This window comes from Pistacia vera, unplaced genomic scaffold, assembly GCF_008641045.1.
Source record: "Pistacia vera cultivar Batoury unplaced genomic scaffold, PisVer_v2 Contig936, whole genome shotgun sequence".
NCBI lineage: Eukaryota > Viridiplantae > Streptophyta > Magnoliopsida > Sapindales > Anacardiaceae > Pistacia > Pistacia vera.
This window is the reverse complement of record NW_022196819.1, coordinates 218,524-242,386: the sequence shown is the minus strand read 5'-3', so window position 1 is coordinate 242,386 and position 23,863 is coordinate 218,524. Positions and strand designations below refer to the sequence as shown.

General features: G+C 35.8%; 2 protein-coding genes across 2 annotated transcripts; both read left to right on the top strand.

Annotated features, from left to right (window-relative positions):
* The first annotated feature begins 11,328 nt into the window (after window positions 1-11,328).
* Window positions 11,329-11,945, top strand: LOC116120464 (L10-interacting MYB domain-containing protein-like). Its single transcript, XM_031406410.1, has 2 exons — window positions 11,329-11,628; window positions 11,733-11,945. The coding sequence occupies exons 1-2, from the start codon at window positions 11,329-11,331 to the stop codon at window positions 11,943-11,945; spliced, it is 513 nt and encodes a 170-aa protein (XP_031262270.1).
* A 6,979-nt stretch (window positions 11,946-18,924) lies between these two features.
* LOC116120469 lies at window positions 18,925-23,657 on the top strand. Its single transcript, XM_031406421.1, has 5 exons — window positions 18,925-19,286; window positions 19,378-19,455; window positions 19,527-19,611; window positions 21,929-22,017; window positions 23,140-23,657. Exons 1-5 carry the CDS (start codon window positions 18,996-18,998, stop codon window positions 23,275-23,277), a joined length of 681 nt encoding a protein of 226 aa, XP_031262281.1. The 5' UTR covers window positions 18,925-18,995; the 3' UTR covers window positions 23,278-23,657.
* The last annotated feature ends 206 nt before the right edge of the window (window positions 23,658-23,863 follow it).

The window sequence follows — 23,863 nt, the reverse complement described above, 5'->3', positions numbered from 1 at the left end:
GTGCCAAAAGGCAGCCACCTATTGAGCGAAGTGGAGAAGCTCCCCAGCCAGCCGGTGCTTGTCCGCCAAGGAAGAAGACCACTACCTTGAAGATGAAGAAGAGTAAGACAATACCCATCGAAGAAGAAACTAAGTTTGAATCAGAAGGCTTTGGGATATTGCCAGATAAGCTATAGCCTTATCAACTCTTCTTTGCGAGGCCAACCTTAAAGGACACTCCCGGGACCTTGAATGCCCCTAGGAGCTCACAAGGGAAAAAGGGAGTGGCCACTGCTGCTCAAGGGGAAGCAGGTAAGGAATAAGTCAAAGAGTTCCCTACCGCAACAAGGCTTGACCCGTCCGTGTTAGATCTTTTAGGGCAACTACCAGGCCATTTGCGACTGGTGGTTTACACCTTTTTGGAATGCCAACTTGCCATAACCTTTGACAGGTATGTGGTCTCTCAACCTACCGATTTGGTGGCCATTGCACTTCAGATGCAAAGTCAAGTAAGACGGCTTGTTCTCTTCGAGAACTTTTTCATATAAGTCAATCCTTTAGCTTTTTAGGGAAAAACTAATCTTTATTCTTTTCCTTGCAGTCTTTGCTCACTCTGAATATGGCCCACAACAAGATGAAGATTAGCTCTTCTGGCAAGCTCCACGAGATGAAGGAGGAGATTGCTAAGCTGAAGCAAGATCTTGTAGCTTCAGACAAAAAGGCAAAGGCTACCCACATTCAGGCAAATACGTATCTAACTGAAAGGGATTCTGCTCTATGAGCAATAGACTTCTAGAAGACCGAGCTCCAAAAGAACGATGACGACAATACGGGGCTCCAACTAACAATACAGAGGCTCATTAACGAGTTGGGATAAAGAGAAAAGGAGCTGCAAGAGAGCTTAGAGCGCGAAAAGGCAGCAGAAAAGACTCGAGCTGAGTTATAGGAAAACTCAGAGAAAGAGAAGAGGGCGAGGCAGACAGATCTTAAACTGGCACACAGGCGAATCATTTCGCTGACTAAGCAGATGAAGCAACATAATCTCGAAATGGAGAGGAAGGCTACTCACTGGGCGCTGCAAGCTATTTACAACTTACGGTTGAACAATCCTAACATGGATATCTCTAACCTCCTTGAGGAGTATCAAGTTGCTTTTGCTTCCATGATATTTTCCAAAGAAGAGCAAGAAGAAAAGGAGCCTGCTCTAGAGGACGATCAGCAAGAAACAGAAATCCTTAAAAATCAAGCAAACGACCTAAAGATCGGTGATCAGTCGAACGACCCAAAGGTCATGGTAACTGATGTCAGGGATCCTGGTAATCAAGACCAATGATCGTTCTCTCCTCTACTCGAATATAGTCTTTTGTACTATCTATTTGATGTAGCTCCAGGTCGTCCTTTGTAAATATTTTTGAAATATATATAAAAGAATTTTTTACCACTTGTGATAGCACTTTTATAGTTTAAGTACTTCACAAAGAAAATATAGCATATCTGATCATAAAACTTGTAAAACGTTGTAAATAATAAGATTATTTAAAACTTGATATTACAACACAAGTGATTCTTTGAGAAGAATTAGGGTAATCTTATTCACAACATTTACAACAATGAAAAATTTACAAGTAAACAAGAAAAAAAAAACTGATCAAGCTATAAATGAGTTCGGAATTACTGATAATAAGGGTGAAGATGTTTAGCATTCCGAGCTCATGGTACTTCAGAACCATTAAGTCTTTTAAGGTGATACGTTCTAGGTCGTACCACCTTTGTGACGCAATATGTGCCTTCCTAATTAGGTCTCAATACCCCTGCACTTGGCTTTCTTATGCCAAGAAGGACTTCTTTTAACACTAGGTCACCAACCTAGAAGTCTCTTTTCCTGACTTTAGAGTTGAAGATATCTTTTTGCCTACTGCTGGTAGGAAGCTATCATTAATTGAGCCTTGACGCGCTGTGTTCTTCAACTAAGTCCAGACTTGCACGCAAGAGTGCTTCATTGTAAAATTCTCTCTGAAGTGAACCAGCTCCTACTTCCACTGAAACCATTGCCTCGTAGCCATATGCTAGCGAGAAGGGTATTTCTGAAGTAGAGGTTCTCGGAGTTGTTCTATTTGCCCATAGAACTTCTAGGAGATCATCGGCCCAATTGCCATTAGTTGCGCCAAGACTGGCCTTTAATGTGTACTTGATAGTCTTGTTAATAGCTTCAACTTGATCATTAGCTTGCGATCTTGCTACTGAGGCGAACTTCTTATGAATCCCCAACTCTTCGCAAAACTGTTTAAATTCCTTATTATCGATATGTTTCCCGTAATCAGATATGAGTGTATGAGGAATCCCATAGCAACACATTATATTCTTGAAGACGAAGTCTTTGAGCTTTTTCATAGTGATCATGGCCAAAGGCTCTACTTCAACCCACTTAGTGAAATAATCCACTGTGACCACTTCATATTTGACGTCACTTTTACCGATTGGCATGGGTTCGATGAGATCAATTCCCACATAGAGAATGGCCAAGGACTGGTCATCGTTGTTAACTGGTGGGAAGGAGCTTGTGGGATGTTCGCGAATCTCTGACACTTATATCACATTTCTTCTCAAAGTTGAAGACATCTTCATGAAGTAAGGGCCAATAATATCCTTGGTAGATAATTTTATTAACGAGAGATCGTGCGATAGTGTGATTTTTACAGATCCTTTCATGTATCTCTCTCATGATATAGTCTGTTTCATCATCTGTTACACATCGAAGGAAGGGAGTGCTAAACCTTCATTTATACAACTGATCTCCGATGAGAGTCTAATGAGCAGCTCTAGTTCGTAAGAGTCTTATCTCAGTCTTGTTGTTAGGAAGAACCCCATCTCTGAGATGCTAAATAATCAAAGTCATCCAGGAAATGGATTCAGTTGCAACTACGACCTGCTCAAGTGAACTTATGCTAGGAACTTCGATGTGCTTAACCAGAATACTATCTGACGCGTCGGAGTCCAGCGAAGAGGTTATCTTTGCCAAAGCATCCGCGATAGATTTACTATCTCTTGGGATCTACTTGATCGTATAATGCCTGAAGGACTCGAGTGCGGCCTTGACTTTCTTCAAGTAACTGATCATATTCTCTTTTTTGGCTTGATATTCTCCCAGAATCTGGTTGATAACCAACTGAGAGTCGCTATTGATGTCGATCATATCTGACCCCATTTCTCTTGCTAGTCACAGACTAGTAAATAAGGCTCATATTCAGCCTCGTTATTCATAGCTTTGAATCCAAACCTAAGGGCTCCATAAATGTGAGTCCCCTTAGGGCTAATGAGTAGAAGACCAGCCTTGGCTCTTCTCCTGTTCGAAGACCTATCAACATAGAGACTCCAGGTTGATCAATTTCAAACAATTTCCTAGACAACTTTGCTAACTAACTATTCGGATTCCTGATCTGGCTGATGAGAGAATTCCGAAATAAAGTTAGCAACAAACTGCCTTTTAATTGCTGCTTTTGATCTGTAATGTAGATCGAACTGGCTTAGTTTCATAGCCCACTTGAGTAACTTACCCGAAGCCTCTGGCTTTTGAAGGCCTGCCTGAGTGGGTAGTTAGTTAATACATGAATGGTGTGGGTATGGAAGTAAGGTCACAACTTCCTAGAGCGATCAGCAAGGCATAAGCTAATCATTTCATCTCTAGATATTGTGTTTCGGTGTCTAGTAGTTGTTTGCTCGTATAATACACTGGCCACTAAATTCTACCCTCTTCTCGAATGAGAGCTACTTTGACTGCATACTGAGAGACAGACAGGTAAAGAAATAAGATTTCCTTGGGAAGAGGCTTTAACAAAAGAAGTGGTTTTCCGAGATGCTCTTTTATGTTCTGGAAGGCTCGCTCACACTCTGGAGTCCATTCAAATCTCTTGTTGGCCCTGAGTATATTGAAGAACGACAAACAATGATCTGTTGCTCTCGATATGAAGCGATTAAGAGCCGTTATTCTCCTATTCAGGCTCTGAACTTGCTTTCGATTGACAAGACTTTTCATATCTAGAAGAGTTTGGATCTTCTCAGAGTTGACTTTAATTCCCCGATGGTTAATCATATACCCTAGGAATTTCCCTGAGGATACTCCGAATGAACACTTAAGAGTATTAAGTTTCATTCTATATCTTCGAAGTATATCAAACATTTTCGCGAGGTTAATGATAATCCGTAAATTATACAGTTTTTATTTAATCTTTTTGTCGGATTTCAGGTACTTTCTAGTGCATTTTTACCTGAATTGGTGCGTAATTCTCTACTTTTCGTGTTTCAAGTTAAAATGGACTCTTTTAGTGAATAAAGACAAAATTTGACAAGTTTTGACTCAGAATTGAAGGATTTCAGAAGTTAGGAGAGTTCCGGAGTAGGACAATGCACGATGAAGCTTGTTTCCAAGGTGCGAGAGTTCGAAGAATCGAAGACGAAAGGCAAGCAGAGTGCAGTTCTGTAAATTTCAGAACTCTTGAAGAAGCTTCGCCGCGCGAAGACGTTGTCTTCGCCGCGGCGAAGTTGGCAGAGTCGAATGTGGATCTTTCATTCTCGCCGCGGCACAGTTAAAATTTTCAGTTTTGTAAACGCACAGTTTCGTGTGTGCGTGTTTTTGACTGGGTTTTTAGGACTAGGTATAAAAGAAAAACTTTAACTTTTTAGAAGGGAGTCCCGAGCTGTTAGGTTAGCCGTCTTTGCATTTCCTAGAGAGAAAAAGCTGGATTTTTCGGATTGTTAGATAACAAGTTCAGATTTTACTGGAATAATTATCTTTGGGGAGTTTTCTATTCTTTCATCTTAATTTCATTATGTTTTTCTGTTTACTTGTATTTTCGTTTTTATTCTGTTAATTAGCTATGAACTAATCTTCTATGGGTTAGGGTTTTGATTGTAGTTTGGATTTGAAATGGGTTGAGTTTATGTTTGTGCTATTTTCATGTGAAGCTATGGTTGTGTGTTACTCTGAAATTAAGTGTTGTATGTGATGAACATGATGAGATTGAGAAATAATTCATGTTAAGCTTCATGGGTAATAACCATTATAGTATTGGATGCTAGAGATAGATTCAAGAACTAATGAATCAATTTGGATTCTTGTGCTTCATGATTTAGAGTTATTAACCTTCAAATTGTTGGGTGCGGAATGTTAATAAGGTAAATAGGAAAACATAGCCCGAGGGGTATGTTATCATAGTAGTGAACCCGATTTACAACCATTGCATGTAAATGTGAAAATAGTGTAACTTTTGTATAACCCATAAATCCAAACGAAGTCAAAACCCTACCCTTTTAATTAAATTGAATCTCTGAATTCCATTTCCTTTTCTTTTAAGAATTTATTACTTGTTGATTTATTTTTTGTTTTTCTTCAATTACAAATTGCTCCCACAAATCCAAGATTTTCGATTACTTCAACTTGTTAACACCATAGGAAACTTAGTGCTTTGCTACCAGTCCTCGTGGGAACGATATCCTACCCATCACTCTATTACTTGAGCGACTAGTGCACTTGCTAGTTTTTGCATGTTGTAGTAAACATCCATCAGTTAACTATGTGATCTGAAGCAACATGCGATTTGACTAGCATGTCATCGATATAGATCTCCATTGATTTCCCGATCTGCTCAGAAAATATACGGTTAATCGAATGCTGGTAGGTCACCCCAACGTTTTTCAGACTGAAGGTCATGACTTTATAGCAATACAGTCCTCGATCTGTGATAAACGAGGCATGCTCCTTATCGAACATGTACATCGGGATCTGATTATATCCTGAGTAGGCATCCATGAAGCTTAACAGCTCGTGCCCAAAAGTGGCATTAACGAGCTGATTGATTCTAGGTAAAGGGAAATTGTCCTTCAGACAAGCTTTGTTGAGATTCGTGAAATCAACACAGGTTCACCACTTGCCGTTGGGTTTCTTCACCAAAACAGGATCGGCGACCCAACTCGGGTAATGAGCCTCCCGAATGAACCTGATTGAGAGGAGCTTATCCACCTCAACCTTAAGAGCAACATAACGCTCTTGGTTCATGGTTCTTCTTTTCTGGTGAACTGGTCTGATCTCACTATCGATGTTGAGTGCATGACATATTACATTTGGGCTGATCCCGACCATGTCATTGTGAGTCCATGCAAAAACATCTATATTCTGCCTAAGGAAGCTCGTTAGATCGGTAGTGAGCTGAGGGCTGAGATTGCTTCTAATTCTCAACACACGAGTCAGCTCATTCTGGTCGACTGATACCTCGAATAGAGTCTCAACAGGCCCACTATGGAAATACTTCTCCTGAACACGGGATCTATGTTGTCTTCCACTGGACCTGACTATGGTTCGATCCTGCTGATCGTCATAGCCTGCTCGGGAAATCCCACTGACTTCTCCTTCCCTTTGCATGCTATTTGCACTACTCTTACATAGCAGTTCGTGAGATTCATGCTGAGACCCCTTAACTTCCCCACACCCTATCGGAATGGGAAATTTCATCTTCAGATGATAGATGGAGGTGACAGCTTTGAAGTTCCAAAGTAGTGTATGTCCCAATTTTCCATTAAAAGCAGACAAACAGTCTATCACTAGAAATTCTATCATCTTAGTCACTTTGTGGGTCTCACCCAAAGTGACAGGAAGTGTAATTGTTCCTTTGGGAATCAGACGATCTCTATTAAAGCCACAGAAGGGGATAGAAACAGGCTTCAGATCTGCCTTTTCTAATTGCATTTCCTCGAATGCTCGCTGAAACAGGATGTTCACGATGCTCCCATTGTCCACCAACATTCTATGGACTTTGCACTGTCCTATTTCAGCCATGATAACGAGTGCATCCTCATGAGAGTGATGCAATCGTACCGTGTCTTTCTCTGAGAAGGTAATCTCTTCCTCTCTACGCACCTTAGCAGATCGCGACGATGTGGTTAATACACTCACGAGATCATGACGAGCTTCTTGAGCGTACTTCTTCTAAGCACCTTAAGAATTCCCCGCGAGGTGTGGTCCTCCAAATATAATCCCAATGAAATGGAGACCCTTGCAACCATGATGCTTCTTCCCATCATCCTCTTGATCCTTCTCCTGAGTAGGAGTTGGACCATCAACATACTCTTTGAAGTGCCTCTTTTTAATGAGGTCTTCAATAGCATGTTTATGAGCTCGACATTTATCGGTATGGTGCCAATTATCCCAATGATAACGACAATACTTCTTGCTGTTCCTTATTGAAAGGGGATTTTTCATAGGCTTTGGCTCTTCGAGCAGATTAGCTTCTTCTGATTTACCTAGAATATCTAATACCAATACATTCAATAGAGTGAACAGATTCTTATCGCGATCACGACGAGGGACCCAGGCATAAGATTTCTTGGGCTCAAACCACTGTTTCTTTCCCTTTCTCTGATCGTCATTAGCCCATTTGTGATCAGGTCTTCTACTACTCTCTCCTTGGTTTTCCTCCCTCTGACTAGGAGCGCTAGTCGAAGGACCGAGGTCGTGGCGATTCAAAACAGCCACTGAATTTTCAATTATGAGATATTTCTCAGTGAGGTTGTAGAAGCGAGTGAAGGAAATATCGTCTTCAGATTGCAGTTTCTTCCATAGGTTAGTTTGCGGGCGAACTCCTGCAATAATAAGAGTTCGAACTGAATCTTCGGGTGTATTAACCATCTTATTCAGCTCCCTCTGAAACCTGTCAATATAGGACTGGAGGGATTAATTCCTCTCATGCCGTATGTTGCTAAGATAGGTCAACGACATTGAGAACTTCCTATTAGCTTGGAAGTGTCTCAAAAATAACGAACTCATCTACTACCATGAGTTGATTGATCTTGGTGGAAGCGATCTAAACTAGCACTTAGGAGGGGCAGTCAGAGTCACTGCTAAGTAGTGACATTTTGCCAAGTTGGAAACTTGGTAAAACTCCATGAGATCGTTAAACTCACAGAGATGATGCTTTGGATAAGAATTCCCATCGAATGATCGCATATCAGGCATTCTAAATCTTAACAAGAGATGAGCAGTCAAAACTACTGGAGAAAAAAAAAACGCCTCAGTGACCTACCCTCACTCATTCTGCTAAGCTCTAAGCTGATCCAGAGCCCGCTGTAACTCCTTAATCTAAGGAAGCAGAGCCATCTGGGGATCACTTTCTATAATATGGGTTTGCTCCCACAATTGCGATTAAGGAAAGACCGCAGAGCAGACTCTTCCACGCCTCATTTAGAGCCTTCGGAATACCCTGGTACATGTTCGCTGGAGTCATGTGAAGGCATTGAATGGCTTGGGGAGTTATCTCGACCTCCGCGGTGGTTAGAACCAACCCGCAGATGGTAGGTATTTCCCTCGCAGTGATGGTCAGAACCATCATTCCGGAGATAATGAGAATCTCCATGCCGCTCACTCTTGTAGGGGTGCCCATGCGATGTGGCGTGAGATGGCTCATGATGTGACTTACCACCAAGTCAAAAAGCTATAAGTATTTAACCTATTGCACGATCGGTATTCACTAGGCCCTTCGAGCCTTTTAGCCCATTGTCAGCCACCTGCTTTCCATTATTTTTACGGGCTGTAGTGCGCATGGTATGAGATTTCGCTCATTTCCAAGCTTTAGCGTGACCTACAGGCGTTTTTGGAGGTGGCACCGCCTTTTTAGAATTGGGTGGTACAACCTGATCTAACCTTCGGTTAATCGTTTAAAGAGTATTTTGAACCTCTCTAGGTAATTCAATACAACTAGATCGAGCTGAGAGGTCGAGGAGACATTCGTCGTGGTACATTGGGGAACTGGAGGTACTTTGGGAGAAGTAACATCCTATACACAGGGGATCTCCTCATTGTTGGTGCTAGTTCGCTCGGTTTCAAGACCACGAGCCATTTGTTCGCAAGTAGAACAGATTGATAAGAAATTCTGAATGAAGAGCAGATATAAAATCAGGGCCCTCTTTCTAGCACCAAACTGTTGATGCGTAATTTTGACACCAATGACCTACACGTGCAAAGTGCTAAGCTATTTTTAGAAATTACACATGAATGATTATGGGAGAGCTAATCAGTATAATTGAATACAAAGACTGAATAATAAATGAGAAATGATTTTTAAAGTGGTTTGAATGCTTAAAACGATTCCTACGTCCATTGTTTCTTCTATATATGAGAGTTTACAAGAGGTCACGTATAGTGAACATCAAGCAGAGGTACAATAACTGAGTTTTCAGAGAGAATATCAAGTCAGTCTCTTTCTCGTAGGTTATCTTTGCTCTGAAAATAAAGATTACAATTAGAATCAGAATGAGGGTTCAGGATCCCTAAAATGAGAGGGGGAGTCCTCTATTTATAGTAGTTGAATTAAAGGTAATGATTACAAAACTGTAAGTGGGTAGGTGCCGTGCAAGTCCTTTCTTGCTTCCATTGGCTGATAACTTAGAAAATATCATCAAATTATTTGGGGCTTAGACATGAATGCGGTCCATAGTCACTTTTAGACAAAACCTGAATCTGCTAAGTTGGTGACAACCGTATTCTTTCTATCTTGGGACGACGTGACAGCCCTTGAACGGCACAAAACCTTCCTGAACTCTGATTAATGCTTGCTGACGTAAGCTTACATCAACCCTGGTTTTTTAGGCATAACAAATATTTTGAAAGCAATTCTTCCAAAATTCAAAGTGTTAACATCAGCTATTGTATTAAGACATCACTAATTCAAAATTTGCAATATTGAAATTAAAACTCATAGGGTCTGTTTGGCTTATTATTTATTTCCATATTCTCAAACCAATTTTTCCAATAGTGTTTGGCTTATTATTCAAACAATAGCACTTTGAAAATTCGATCCTAACAGGTTTTTGACCGTTAGACAGTTTGCAGCTTTTATTTCTCTCTCATTTGTATTTCATTTTCTCAATTTTCTTCACTGCATTTGTATTTCATTTTCTCAGTTTTCTTTACACCGTGAACCACCCCCACACCACCAGATATGTCCCACGTCGCACATTCATTGTTAACCACCCACCACCATGAACCACCCCACACCACCAGATCTGTCCCATGACAGTTTTTTTTGTGAAACCCACCCACCACCGTGAACCACCCCACACCACCATATCTGGCCCACGTCGCACATTCACCATCAACCACCCACCACCGTGAACCACCCCATACCATCAGATCTGTCCTACGTCACACATTCACTGTCAAACAACCCACACGTGAACCACCCATGTACCAGATCTGTCCAGCGTCACAAATTTTGCAAAACCCACCCACCACCATTTACCACCCACATCATAGATCTGTCTAGAGGGAAAGGTGATTGTGTTTATCGTAGATCTGTCCAAAATATTAAGGGAAGGGAAAGGTGATTGTGTTTGATTTTTTTTTTTTTTTTTTGTTTTGCAGGTTATATAGTGTACAAAACATTAGGGAAGGGAAAGGTGATTGTGTTGGAATTTTTTTTTTGGTTTGAAGGTTATATCGCATTCAGGGAAGGGAAAGGTGATTGTGTTTGATTTTTTGTTTTGTTTTGTAGGTTATATTGTGTACAAAACATCTGCGCATAATTTTTGATTTTATTGTATATCTGTCCAAAATATTCAGGAAAGGAAAGAGACCCTCGAAGTACCCAAATCCAGTTTGTGAGCTCCGTGACCTATTTGGTTTCAAGACACCCGAGACGCAATTTTCCTCATTTTTATTTTATTGGAAATAATTTGTGTTAGTATTGTTTTTTCTTTCATTAATCCTTTTAATTTCGATTGTAATTATGCGTTTTATAATTAGTTGACTCAAACTGATATCTGCACTTGAGCACAATTGGATTGTGGATTTGTTTGTGGGGTTTAACGGTTACAACATGTGCTATATTGCTTACAATGTTTAACAGATGCGTCAAAATATTGTACAGTTTCATATGTTGTTTATGTAACATGCTGTATGTAATGGATAAATTTTGGGAGTAAAAAATTATTGGATTATTGGAAATAATTTGTTGGGATTTCACTAACTGATATATTTGTTATGTAGATTACGATCATATGCACAAATGTCAGTATAATTTGTCCTGACGTCATAGGATTGATTACAACTTGCAGCAGAGGCATAAGTTTCAATGTTTATCCAGACTTGGAGTTCGTCATACACCCTGTTGGTCGACATTGTCTGTATCTTCCCCAGCATCTTCCCTTTCATTGACGTCTTCAAGCAGTGTCGGATCGAACGAGGTATATGTTTATCTGTGTTTACTTGATTACGTTTACATGTGCGTATGTCTGTTTGTAATGTGATTGATGATTCGTATGGTGTCCCAATGCTGGTTTTCGTTTTCACCGTATTGTCGTTAGATGGGTGATAACATGAACTGGTTTGTTGAGATGACCCACAAATTTTTGGTCCTGTTGTCTGAGCAGGCGAAAACTGCGCACGGTACTTTAATTAAAACAGCAAATTACCAGGAAATGTTGGACGACATATCATCATTGGCTGGGAGGAGACTCAACGTCACACAACTAACCTCTAAGTACTTTTGCCTGCAAAGAGTATATCAAGCATGGCGGAAATTGCTACAACACATGGGGTTCAGGTGGGATCACGGGTCGCAAAGTCCAACGTGTCCCGTAGAGGTTTGGGAAGAATATGTGAAGGTAAATTTTTAACTTTTTAAACTAATATTAATCAACGACATCGTAATTGTACGCATTTTTTTTTGGAGTGCCAAATATTAATTATTATTCTTTTGCATTACCAGCAAAACCCACTGGCGCAACAATTCTACCATAAAGGACTTCCTCACAAGAACCTTTATGAAATCATATTTGAGAAGCAAACTGCCATTGGGAGATATGTGTACAACTCTACATCTCAACTGGTGGAGACCTCCAGTTATTCCAATCAGGGCGCGGTTCTCATGGATGATAGTGACTTTGAACCTAATCCAAATCGGACGACAGGGGAAAAATAGCCAAACATATCTGGCCATGGAAGAGCAAGAAATAGAGCAGGCGAAGCCACCCGGGACAATCACTTGCGGATGTCATTGGTAGATTGACGGACGAGCTTGTGGAGAAGCGGACTATGAGATCGAGGGCTACCAATCGCAATGCAGATGAGGGGGACGAAGAGAACACCAGTGGTCTATTTGATCCATTTTCCATGAGCAATTGTATTGACATCATGATGGCCATGCAAGTACCCACACAGTTTTACCTACCGGTTGTCAAGTACTTTTATCAAAATCCAGGGTGGCGGGAGATATTCGTGAAACTCCCGCCCGAGGAAAAGGCAAACTGGATTTATAACGACTTTTCGAATTTGTAGATGAAACTATATTTCCTAAGTGTTTGCTAGCCTTTTTGTATGCATCAGTGGGCACTTGTCCTTACAATTAGAATTTTTAACACTACTGTATGAACTTAATTGTGCTACTGTTTGATGTGATATTACATGTTTCAACCTCGTTTTGGATTGTTATTAGAATTAAATATTGATTGTTATATTTTGTTAATTGCGGATCAATGTTTTGCAAATGTGCAGGTTTAAATGGCGTCGTCTAGCCGTATAGGAAGAAGACGACGTTCTACAGATGATGAAGAAGAAATACTGACAGATATAGCCATTGCACTCTGCGGTGTTGCTGCGTTAGAAACAATTGGGCGTGAACCACGACATACATCCATATTTACTGGTCATGAGTACATGTTGGAAGTACTCAATGGTCATGCTGACAGAATCTTTGACAAGTGCTGCATGGACAAAGACTGTTTTACATACTTATGTGAAATTTTGTTAGAGCAAGGCAAATTGCGACCAAGCAGGAGGACGAGTGTGGAAGAACAAGTTATGATATTTCTAACAATCATTGGTCAAAACGAGACAATCAGAATGATGATGGAGGATTTCCAACATTCCGGTGAGACGATCTCTAGATATGTTGGCGCAGTTTGCAAGGCGATATATGCGTTGAAGACAGAGTTTATCAGACCACCTGACTTTAGTGAGGTTCCATGGGATATATCAGCCAACCGAAAATATTACCCTTTCTTTAAGGTACTGGTTCATTATGTTTTCAATTAGTGGATAGTTAAGTTCATTGTGTTATTAATGTTCATAGCCGGTTAATATCAGTAAAATTCAATTTTGATGATAGGATTGTATTGGAGCCATTGATGGCACACATGTATACGCTTTGGTTCCTCATGAATTATTAACCAGTAAAATTCAATTTTGATGATAGGACTGTATTGGAGCCATTGATGGCACACATGTATACACTTCGGTTCCACATGAATTTGCCGATAGGTACCAGAATTGCAAAGGAACGTTGTCACAGAATGTAATGGCTGCATGCGACTTTAGGATGATGTTCACTTATGTCGTTACTGGATGGGAAGGATCAGCGCATGATTCAAGAGTTTTAAATTCAATTATTGATGATCCTAATTTTGGATTCCCACATCCTCCACCAGGTATAAGTATTTTCTTGACGTATTATAGCGTATTTGCTCAACTGTCGAGGCCCTATAATTCAAATAACATGTATGATTTTATTACAAGGAAATACTATTTGGTTGATGCGGGTTATCCAAATAGAGAGGGGTGTCTCGCCCCTCGTAGGTGAGTGGCTTACCATATTTCTGATCACTGCCGTAATCGAAGGGGGCCACAAGAGTTGTTTAACTACAGACATGCTTCACTGCGCAATGTTGTCGAGGGAACCTTTGGTGTTTTGAAAAGACGGTTCCGTATTTTGAATGGAATGAACAATTACCCATTAGACAAACAATGGAAAATTGTTGTGGCATGTTGTGTACTTCATAATTATATCAAAATGTACAATATGGAGGACCCTATCTTCAAAACAGTATACTAAAAATACGGGTAATGAACAAGTATATTCTGATCGCCAAAACGGGGCAGAAGATGGCCGAAATGGAGAAGGACCGAGTCAACCGCATCAAGGAATTATAGACAACATGATGACTTATGGGATAACATAACGAATGCACTGTGGGCAGCACAGTGGACCATGTCGTAGTTGTTAATGGAGTATACGTGTAAGAACGATTGTAAGGGTTGATAATTAGTACTTTTGTCATATATGTATTAATGTGATGTTTTTAAACAGTTGGATTAGTACTTGAAATTAATATGGATTTTTGTTTTTTAATATTTACTGGTGAAAAAATTACCAATAAAATGTTTAATATTATTAAAATGTAAATTGATAAGTTATATATATAATAATGCATTATTTTAACAAAATGCACCAAAATATTATATTAATAAATCATTTATAAAAAAATATATCAATTAAATATTCAATACAAATATCAAGGTAAAAATACTCTACCAAACACATATTTTTCAAATCATATTCTCGTAATCATAACCCTATTCAAGTATCCAATATTATTCCCAAATCTTATCCAAAATAATAAACCAAACGCACCCATAACTACTTGAACTGTATTATTTATAATATATTAATACAAAGTTTACAAAATTATTAAAATATCATGTGTGATATCATTATTAATCAACATTTGAAGCTTGAAAAACACACACACACACACACACACACACACACACACACACACACACACATATATATNATATGTGTAAGAACGATTGTAAATGTTGATAATTAGTACTTTTGTCATATATGTATTAATGTGATGTTTTTAAACAGTTGGATTAGTACTTGAAATTAATATGAGTTTTTGTTTTTTAATATTTACTGGTGAAAAAATTAACAATAAAATGTTTAATATTATTAAAATGTAAATTGATAAGTTATATATATAATAATACATTATTTTAACAAAATGCACCAAAATATTATATTAATAAATCATTTATAAAAAAGTATATCAATTAAATATTCAATACAAATATCAAGGTAAAAATACTCTACCTAACACATATTTTTCAAATCCTAATCTCGTAATCATAACCCTACTCAACTATCCAATATTATTCTCAAAATCTTATCCAAAATAATAAACCAAACGCACCTATAACTACTTAAACTGTATTATTTATAATATATTAATACAAAGTTTACAAAATTATTAAAATATCATGTGTGATATCATTATTAATCAACATTTGAAGCTTGAAGCGCGCGCGCGCGCGCACACACACACACATATATATAAGCATAAATAATCTCGACCATCAATAGAAATCTTGGGTAAACCATTGAAGACAGAAGAATCATACTCATTAAAAAAAAAAAAAAAAAAAAATTCTCAAGATTTCAACATTCACTTTATGCTTACTTCTTACAATTAACATTGTGAGATAAAATGTGTTATTATATATATATATAAAAAAAAAAAATTATACATAAATTGAAGTAACATACATCTTTTATTGTTATGTCATTCTTATTTATTTATTAGTAATAATTTAATTGGTTTTTTTTATGTATATTATTTCAAGCATTTTACGTCATTCACTTTATATGTAAAAATTTATATATAATCTTTTGCATCTAGTATTACTTTATACAAACTCTAGATATTACATTTTTTTATTATCATATAGTTAGTCTTTATCAACTAAATATTTACTGTTTTAATTTTTAATATTTATATTAGGGGTTTTATCTTGACCCTCTAAGGTTTAATAAAATAGCAAGTTTTCTTGAGATTTCGAAAATAACAAAAATCGTTAATCAACTGTTAGTTCACCATTAGAGTTTATAACAAGATAGGTGAATTGACATTTATTTAATTGCCCCTCTACCATTTATTTTAACACCAAAAATTAACGATAATTTCTATTATTTCTCAAACAATAAGGGATTTTATTATTTGATTATATCTGACGGAGATTATTTGTTATCGACTCTTTATATTATTTAATTCTTAGAAGTCTTCAATCCATAATGTCTAATCATCAAAATGGTTAGTCAAAAACTTCATGCATCAATTTCTTTTTATAAAATTAAATATAAATCCAAAAAAAAGTAAATCAATCGACATATATAATTAAACAAATAAGTCAAAAATTTCTCTCAATAAAAAATTAATTAATTAAAATAGATTTAGGTAGATTTCTATATTATATTTAATATATTTGTTTTAAAAAATAAAATGATTACTTTAATTTTGTGCGTTCAGAATTTGAAAATGTGTTTTACCATTATTCCCTAAAATTAGTGTTTGAAAATTGAAACGACTATCATCCCACACGTCCCATAACGTCTCAGCTTAAACCCCTCAGACCCCAAAGGTAAGAAAAATTATTTTGACCTCCCCATACATTTGAAGAATTATCCAATACTTCCTCTTTTAGGTGTTAGTTGATAGGTTATGTCATCTTATATAATTTTATTTACCTCCCTTTGAGATCGATTGCTATTGAACTCATCCATTCATTATTAAGATATTAAAAATACCCATGCTATTAGTGATGTGCTAGAGTTCATCCAATTTAAAATTAAAAGTCTACTTTACCCATCCATGATTTATCAATCTAAAAAAAGAATTTTTAATTCCTCATTGCTTTTATAAATCATTTAAAAAAATATATTTTAATTATTTTTAACAAAAAAACTAGTTTAACCAAAAGACCGTTTATTTTAATTTTGTCTATTCTAAATTAGTTTAAGGTTGATTATAAATTATCTAGTCGTGTTTCTTTTATTTTATAGTATGGATTTTAAAACATTTGATTACTATAAAATTCGTTTTAAATGATTATCGGATACTATTTATTTATCTCTTCTTTTTAAATGACTGGTTTAATAACATATAGACCTTTTAATATTTTAAGAGTTACTATGGGTCCTCCATAATTTTTATTCTTAATAAAACCCACTTCTAAATTAACTCCAATTTTTTTAAATATTATCTAAATGACTAAATAAACTCGATCCATTTACAAATTAACCCTTACCTTTATATTTTTACTACTCATGCATGCTATAATTTCTTAGTACTACTTGTTTTATATATACATTTTTTTTTTTAATCTCTATTTAACATATCAATCAAGCATATAAGCAATTATTCACATTCGCATCACATGTGTTTTCTTTAAAAAAAAAAAAAGAATAATAAACTTATAAAGTTTGTAGGTACAAATCAATTGAAAGTTAGAAGTAATAAAATATGATAAAATAAACTTAAAGAATTTAATGCATGTATGTTATTGATCAAGCTCACTGCATCTTTGATTATTTCAAAATAAAATTTGGGTTTATGACTTAGAAAAAGAAATAGGTTTTTTAAATTAAAATCAAAAGATTTATTTTGATGAATTGTGTACAAATACTTTTGAGTCTTATTTAGTAATTTTCATAAAGGATAAAACTGTAATTAAGAAAAAAATAGTAATTGGGGTCAGCTAAGATAAAAGGTAAGAGACCAATAGCATCACTCTATTTTAATTAAATATAATTATTTCTAAAGTAGATAAATCAATAATTTAACATCTCTCATTCATTTAATCAAGTTTAAATTATTCTATTCATATTAATCTCCTTTTTAATAATTTAGCTACTTTTTCTCTTTAAAAGCACAATTATCATAGGTTCTCTTTTATCTAAATATATCACCTAAATGTGTAACCTTCCTTGGGATAATATAATTGTAAGTACAAGGTTGACTTAATGAATTTGAATATTTATTAAGTGAAGGTTTTAAGAAATTTGTGAAGTTGGAAAGTAATAGGAGGTGGTAAAATAGACTTTTAAATAAAAATTGGATGGAACTAACATAATATTAATGATAATGGTGTTTTTAATATTTTCTTAACAAAAGTGGATGAGTTGAATATTAATTGATCTCTGGTGTTATGAAAATTCGCAACAACTAGTGATACTCAATCGACTTTAGCAAGACCAAGTCAGATGATTATATGATTGTGATCAACCAACAAAGGGGAACAAATAGGTCGAAAATGAGAGATAAACAAGCTAAAAACAAGAAGAAACGACATTATATTTTTAAAGTGGTTCGGTGGGTTAAAACCAAGTCTACGTTCACTGTCATGTTATTGTTTTTGGTGTTTTTCCCTTCGATTACAAATTACAAAGAGTTGCTCTCTTCTCTTAATGAGATATGTGTGTAGAAGAAAGAAGACCTCTCTTGCCATGGGGGCTTACATGAATGGAAAAGAGAGAGAAGGTCCCCCCCACATTTTGGTAAAAAATCATTTTATATAGTAAACTTGTAAGTGAAGTCTAACTTGTTGCCAACCTTTAACTTGTGGATAATGTTTAACTTGAAAACATCACTTAACTTGTAAATGAGATTAGTTCAAGATAGGCTGGCACATGATGTAGATCTAACCGTTGAACAAAAGCAAATTCCTAGGACACATGGCATGAATCCATGCTTATTGGATTTCCCCTACAAAAATCTCAATGGAGGTAAATGAAATATACGAGATGACATAGCAAGTATCAACTAACGGCTAAAGGGGAGGTGTTGGATAATTCTTTAAATGTGAGGGGAGGTATTGGATAATTCTTTAAATGTGAGGGGAGGTCCAGGCTAATTTTCATAGCTTTGGGGTCTGAGTGATATAAACTGAAACTTCAGGGGAGGACAACAGGCCTATCTGAAAATTAAAATTAGTGAACACGCGTTTCCTATCATTTTTTCCGGGGTAAGTATTAATATTATGACAAAATAGAGACAGAAATGTAGAATACTTTTTTATTTTTTATATGTTTTGTGCCTTTTCATTTTTTCAACTATTGTTAATATTTTTTGTTTTATTTGTTTTTTATTTTAAATAAGGGAAATAATAAATGAGCAAGTATTACATAATTTTTTTTTTAAATAATATAAAAAAACGATAATTAACCATCCTAAGTTTTGATAGTCTTGTACACGTTAATGGACCATTCAGGTATCTAAATTATAGAGTGGAGGCCCAGAGATTGTAGTTCAACAAATGAGGACAGCATTCAAATTTCAAGGGACTAAATGAAGATGAACAGCCCAGATCGTCACATAGACCGCTCACAGTCGCACCGCGAAGAAGAGGCAGCACAATGGAGGAAACACTAGCGGAGCTGGAGCGAGTCCAAACTCAAATACTGGAACGAATATCAAAATTGGAGCACACTTACCTTCCACAAAACGACGCCGTCTCTGCACCGCATCCTGAGCCAATTTCAATCTGCGACACCGAAGCTCGCCTCTCGAACATTCTTCAATCGAATGGCGTGAACGAGTTTTTATTCAAGAAAGTCCCGGCTGATTACTACGACTGCCCTCTCGAATCACGAAGAGACATCCTTGGTGCGGCTTCCATTGATCATCTTTGCAAAAGCATCGTCTTGGTACACTTATCTTCTAATTTCCTTAGTAATTATCTTAACATTGAATTTAAACGTTCAATACTCTAGGCTAAGTCCTTTATGTTTTTGTTAGGTTAATACACAAGCGCAGTCCAATGTCGTTGATTGTAGTGACCGCAACAATTCGAAGTATTATGTAGTGGTTGTTCAGGTACCTTGGTTGTCTTCAGTTATTAACGATTTACATTTGATTATGCTGCTGAACCATCTTACATTTTGCAGTATACTGCTCGATTTAATGCTGAAACTGTCAAGAATTTTTTGTACACGCTCAACCATGCCAAGATACCAAAAAAGAAATTTAACTGTAAGCTGTTATTCACTGGATCACCAAACAATTTCTTATGATTTACTCATTCCTATTCTTGTTTGAAAATTGCAGTTACATGTATCTAAGGTTCTATTAATTATTCAAAGTTTTAGAATCCAGTCTAAATTAGTGATTCCCAACTAAATTATATTAGTTCTGGTGTGTCTAGTTGCACCTTAAGAATAAAAAAAGATTAATACAAAAGTTGACAGGTGATAGTAAAACTGGTACACGAGAAAACATTGTACAGCATAGTAGCATACTATTGTTTGTTTGAGGAGCTGTTGTATTTAGATCTGTTAATACTGTAATGTACTAAGTGATAAGTTTTCTCAGCTGTAGAAAAAAATATAATGATTGTAAAAGTGTCAGGCTTTAGTAATAAGTCTAAGACAATTGGTAGAAGTTTTTGATCAAAAATCTTTTTCACCTTTCAGGTTTAGTTGATTCTTGATGCAGCGTAGGATAGATGTCAATGCTGTTAATTCAATGAATACCCAAAGTTAAAGAAAATTTAACAAGATTTTTGTTTATTCAAACAATACTGAAAATAAAAAAAATTAACACTTGTTGATTCTAAAGAATATGGAGAATATAAAAAGTAACTCAATCTTGAGCTTAAATCAAAAGACTATGTTGTTAAATCAAAAGGCTATGTCCTCAAGGTTACAAATGACCTCTATAATTATCCTAGTATTGTTGGGAAAGCAAATAAACCTATTGATGGTAGCAAAACTTCACCTATAAAGAGAAATCTTACATAATTAGGACTATTAAAAAGAAAAAAATAGAAATAGGAAAGTCTAGAAATAAGAGAGTATAAGAAAATAATGGAACTCCCTCCTTTAAGAATTCTGAAGCTATATGGTTTGCATCAATTCTTATTTATTTTTGTATGCTCAGTAGGTGAATATATTATAGAAGTTTTTATTTTTTTATTTATTTTTTTATCTTATGTAAAGCACATAATTGTGAAATTTGATAGGGCATCCTTGCAATTTATTCTATTTTTCTATGATAGGAAAATGATTTGAAATAATGGTTTAAGCTCTTCTATTTTTCTGACTAGGTAGAAATGCTCCCTCTTATGGTGCAGAGCTTGGCATCATTTAATGATAGGGATGAAAACATACATGCACGTGCATAGCATTCTGACATGTGCCATGTACACATGTCCTTGATATTTTGAGCACCCATTAATTCCTATAATTCTAATTTGTCATGATTATATGTCCATTACTTAAATCTTTATGTCGAAGGCGCTAGAATAATAATCCCAAAAGAAGTAGTTGAATTAAAACCTTCTATGCTCCTTTCCCTTGTCTTGTAGTTTGAATTTCAGATTCCAATCAATACCGCTTAGCTTAATTGGACTGCACATACAACTTGGATAAGTAATCCCAGATTTCCTTGGGGGTAGAAAACTTAGCCTAGTGAACACCGATAGATTGATCCAAAGATTATTAACAAGTAATAATTTTGATATGATTCATCTTCAAAGTAACTAGCAAAGATTCATAATTACTTGCCTTAAGATTAGTAGGAGCCTTTGTTATACTAAATATGTAGCTTCACATATCCTTCCATGAGTAGGTGTAATTATCATTGGTAAAATTTACTGTAATAGCCTGTAGATAATGAGTTTCCCCTTGTTATGGTTGAAAGAAATCTCAAAGGAGAAACTTCAAATCAATTGTAATAAAAAAGAATAAAGGGAGACATCAATTCTAAAAGAAGATATATCAAATTCAAAAGAGAACCTGTTCTGATACAATACAAATTTAGTTAACTAAAGAAGAGGAAAAGAAAGAGAAGCAACCAAGAAGAATGGAAAACAATCAATCTATGCAAAGGTGAATTTCCTTATGACTAAAACCTTTAGGTCTTTACAGTATATATTGTCTCAATTGTTTATAAAGGGAAATACTAAAGTAAACTGTATTTCTAATAAAAAATGGGATTGGAATTATTCTTCTAAAACTTGTTTTACACTTCTACATCCACCCTTGACAGCAGGTTTTTTTTTCCTTGTATTTTTCTGATTCTAGGTAAATAATAATTGATATGTCTGAACCTTGAAAGATACAAAAACCTGTAGTGTTTTATTGAGTAATCTGATTCATATATCATGATATTAATTCTGTTGATTTATGTTCAGATTGATAATTGAGTTTTATCAATTATAGGGATGTGATAGTGTATATGTTCATGTTGGGACATGTTCAGTGAAAAGTAGTAGTTCATAAATGTTAACTAATTGTTAACTTGCTTTTGTAAAAAATGATGATAACGGTTGATATTATTTATTATGCAGTGAGGCTTGCTCCTGAGGAGACCTCGGTGAATTTGACTGGATATGAGCACAATGCGGTAACATGTATTGGCATGAGAACAGATATTCCGGTACTTACTCTTTCTATGCAATTTTTTTGTGTGTTTTGCTGTCTTGTAAGGGTTAAATTTTTAAAACTAGATGCCGTTCTTAAAATTTAGTGTTTGTCTAGCACATCATTCTAATTAGAATAATTTTTGCTTTTATATTATTTAGTGGATATCGTTATTGATCATCATTCTCAAGCACTGTTTTATGTTTGCTATAGTGATGCATCCATGACTACTAAAGCAAAGTTAAGAGTAAATGCTGCTAATTTTAATAAAATTGACCAAAAATGGAATCAGGATAATTTTTTTTTTTTAAATAACGGTTTGATTTGATCTTGTAAACTTCTAAGCGTTTTAATAGGCATCTTATTTTAAGCTTATCTGAGGCTTTTTCACTACAGCTGCACTGGACATTCAGAGAAAATACAGCTTTAGTGTCTTGTGTCTAGCTGCTTGAGGCAGCATGAACACAGAGGCCCCTAGGACTTAATTGCCTGGGCTTATATCTCTCATCTTCCCAATTTGGTTATGGGTGGTGTGGCTGCTTCATAAACACAACTTCTTATAGGTATTGTGAAAGGAGAACCCCCTTATTTTATATGTGTGTCAATCCATTGAGCTCAGGCTTGTGAATTGAATCCTTCCAACCCTTATGACAGCTGTGAGTTGGTCCACTTGTCCAGATATCATGTCTGCCAAAATTATAGCCCTGAAGGTGAATGTTAGGATTCCTCATACAAGTGTGGAGTAATCTATTTTATTGTTGTTGAAGATCAATGATGAAAGTCTGTCAGAGTGAAAAAATTGGATTGACACAAAGGTTGAAACATTTTAACACCCAAAAACAGCGAGCATTGATTCAAGCTAGCTAATTTTGTGTATGTGTGTTGTCATGAAAGCTGAAAGCTTATTTGTCTGTAGAAATCTCTTTCAAGTGCAAAACTATTGATTGAGAGTACTTACTAAGTTGTTCATGTTGGACAAAATGAGAAAATTATATTCCTGTTAAGACTGAGGTTTTATCGTTTTTGTGTTTATTGAGTAATTTTGTATAAAAGACTTTTTGTGTTGGACCAAGCTATGCTTCTGTATAGGGAGAGTATTGTAGTTAGCATTTTACTGTTAACTTGAAATTTATTTCAGGTGGTCTTGGATGAAGCAATTGTAAAACTTAATCTTGATTTCTTCTGGTTGGGTGGCGGAGAGGTTGATCTGAAGTTGGGAATTAAGACCTCCGAATTTATCAACTTTGTCAGACCTTTCATTGTTAGTTGCAGTTGAACAAAATCAAACAAGTGCACCTACTGCAGAAGATAGAAAAGCTTGAAATGTTAGAAGAGAAGAAAAAATCATTTTGCATATTTCAATTGATGGTGCCTTCTCTCTCTATCTGGCGTAAGAGGTAGGCCTGGGGAGATTGCAATATATTTAAAATTTGTTGCTTATATTTTTTATAGTCGATTGTCGTTGATGGCATAGCTAGAAAAGATAGCTATCACAATTTTATCTATAGTAGAGAAGTTAAAATTCGAGCAAAAGTCTATGGATGACTCTTTTCGGAAGGATTTGTTTCTTGTTGCTTCCTTTCCAACGAAGGCCTTGCAACATATTTTTGACTTCAAATTTTAAGCGAGCAAGTTTTGAGTAATTACTCTTAACAAAAAACGAAACTTCTAACAATCAGTTGAAGTTGTCAGCTTATAGGTTTTCTTAAATGAATTTAATGAAAAATACTGTGTTTAAACGATATGTTTATGAATGTTAATTGATTGCGCTGAGGCCTGATTACGAAGGATTTGATATCAGATTGGGGGGCTCTGTTGAACAATATCAACTGTAAATAGAGAAACTAAAAGTAACAATACCA

Coding starts and splice junctions, on each gene's coding strand:
- LOC116120469 (XM_031406421.1), top strand. CDS start 18,996: ATGGAGGAAACACTAGCGGAGCTGGAGCGAGTCCAAACTCAAATACTG. Junction 19,287..19,377: donor TTTGCAAAAGCATCGTCTTG/GTACACTTATCT, acceptor TGTTTTTGTTAG/GTTAATACACAAGCGCAGTC. Junction 19,612..21,928: donor ACCAAAAAAGAAATTTAACT/GTAAGCTGTTAT, acceptor TTTATTATGCAG/TGAGGCTTGCTCCTGAGGAG.
- LOC116120464 (XM_031406410.1), top strand. CDS start 11,329: ATGGGTGATAACATGAACTGGTTTGTTGAGATGACCCACAAATTTTTG. Junction 11,629..11,732: donor TTTGGGAAGAATATGTGAAG/GTAAATTTTTAA, acceptor TTGCATTACCAG/CAAAACCCACTGGCGCAACA.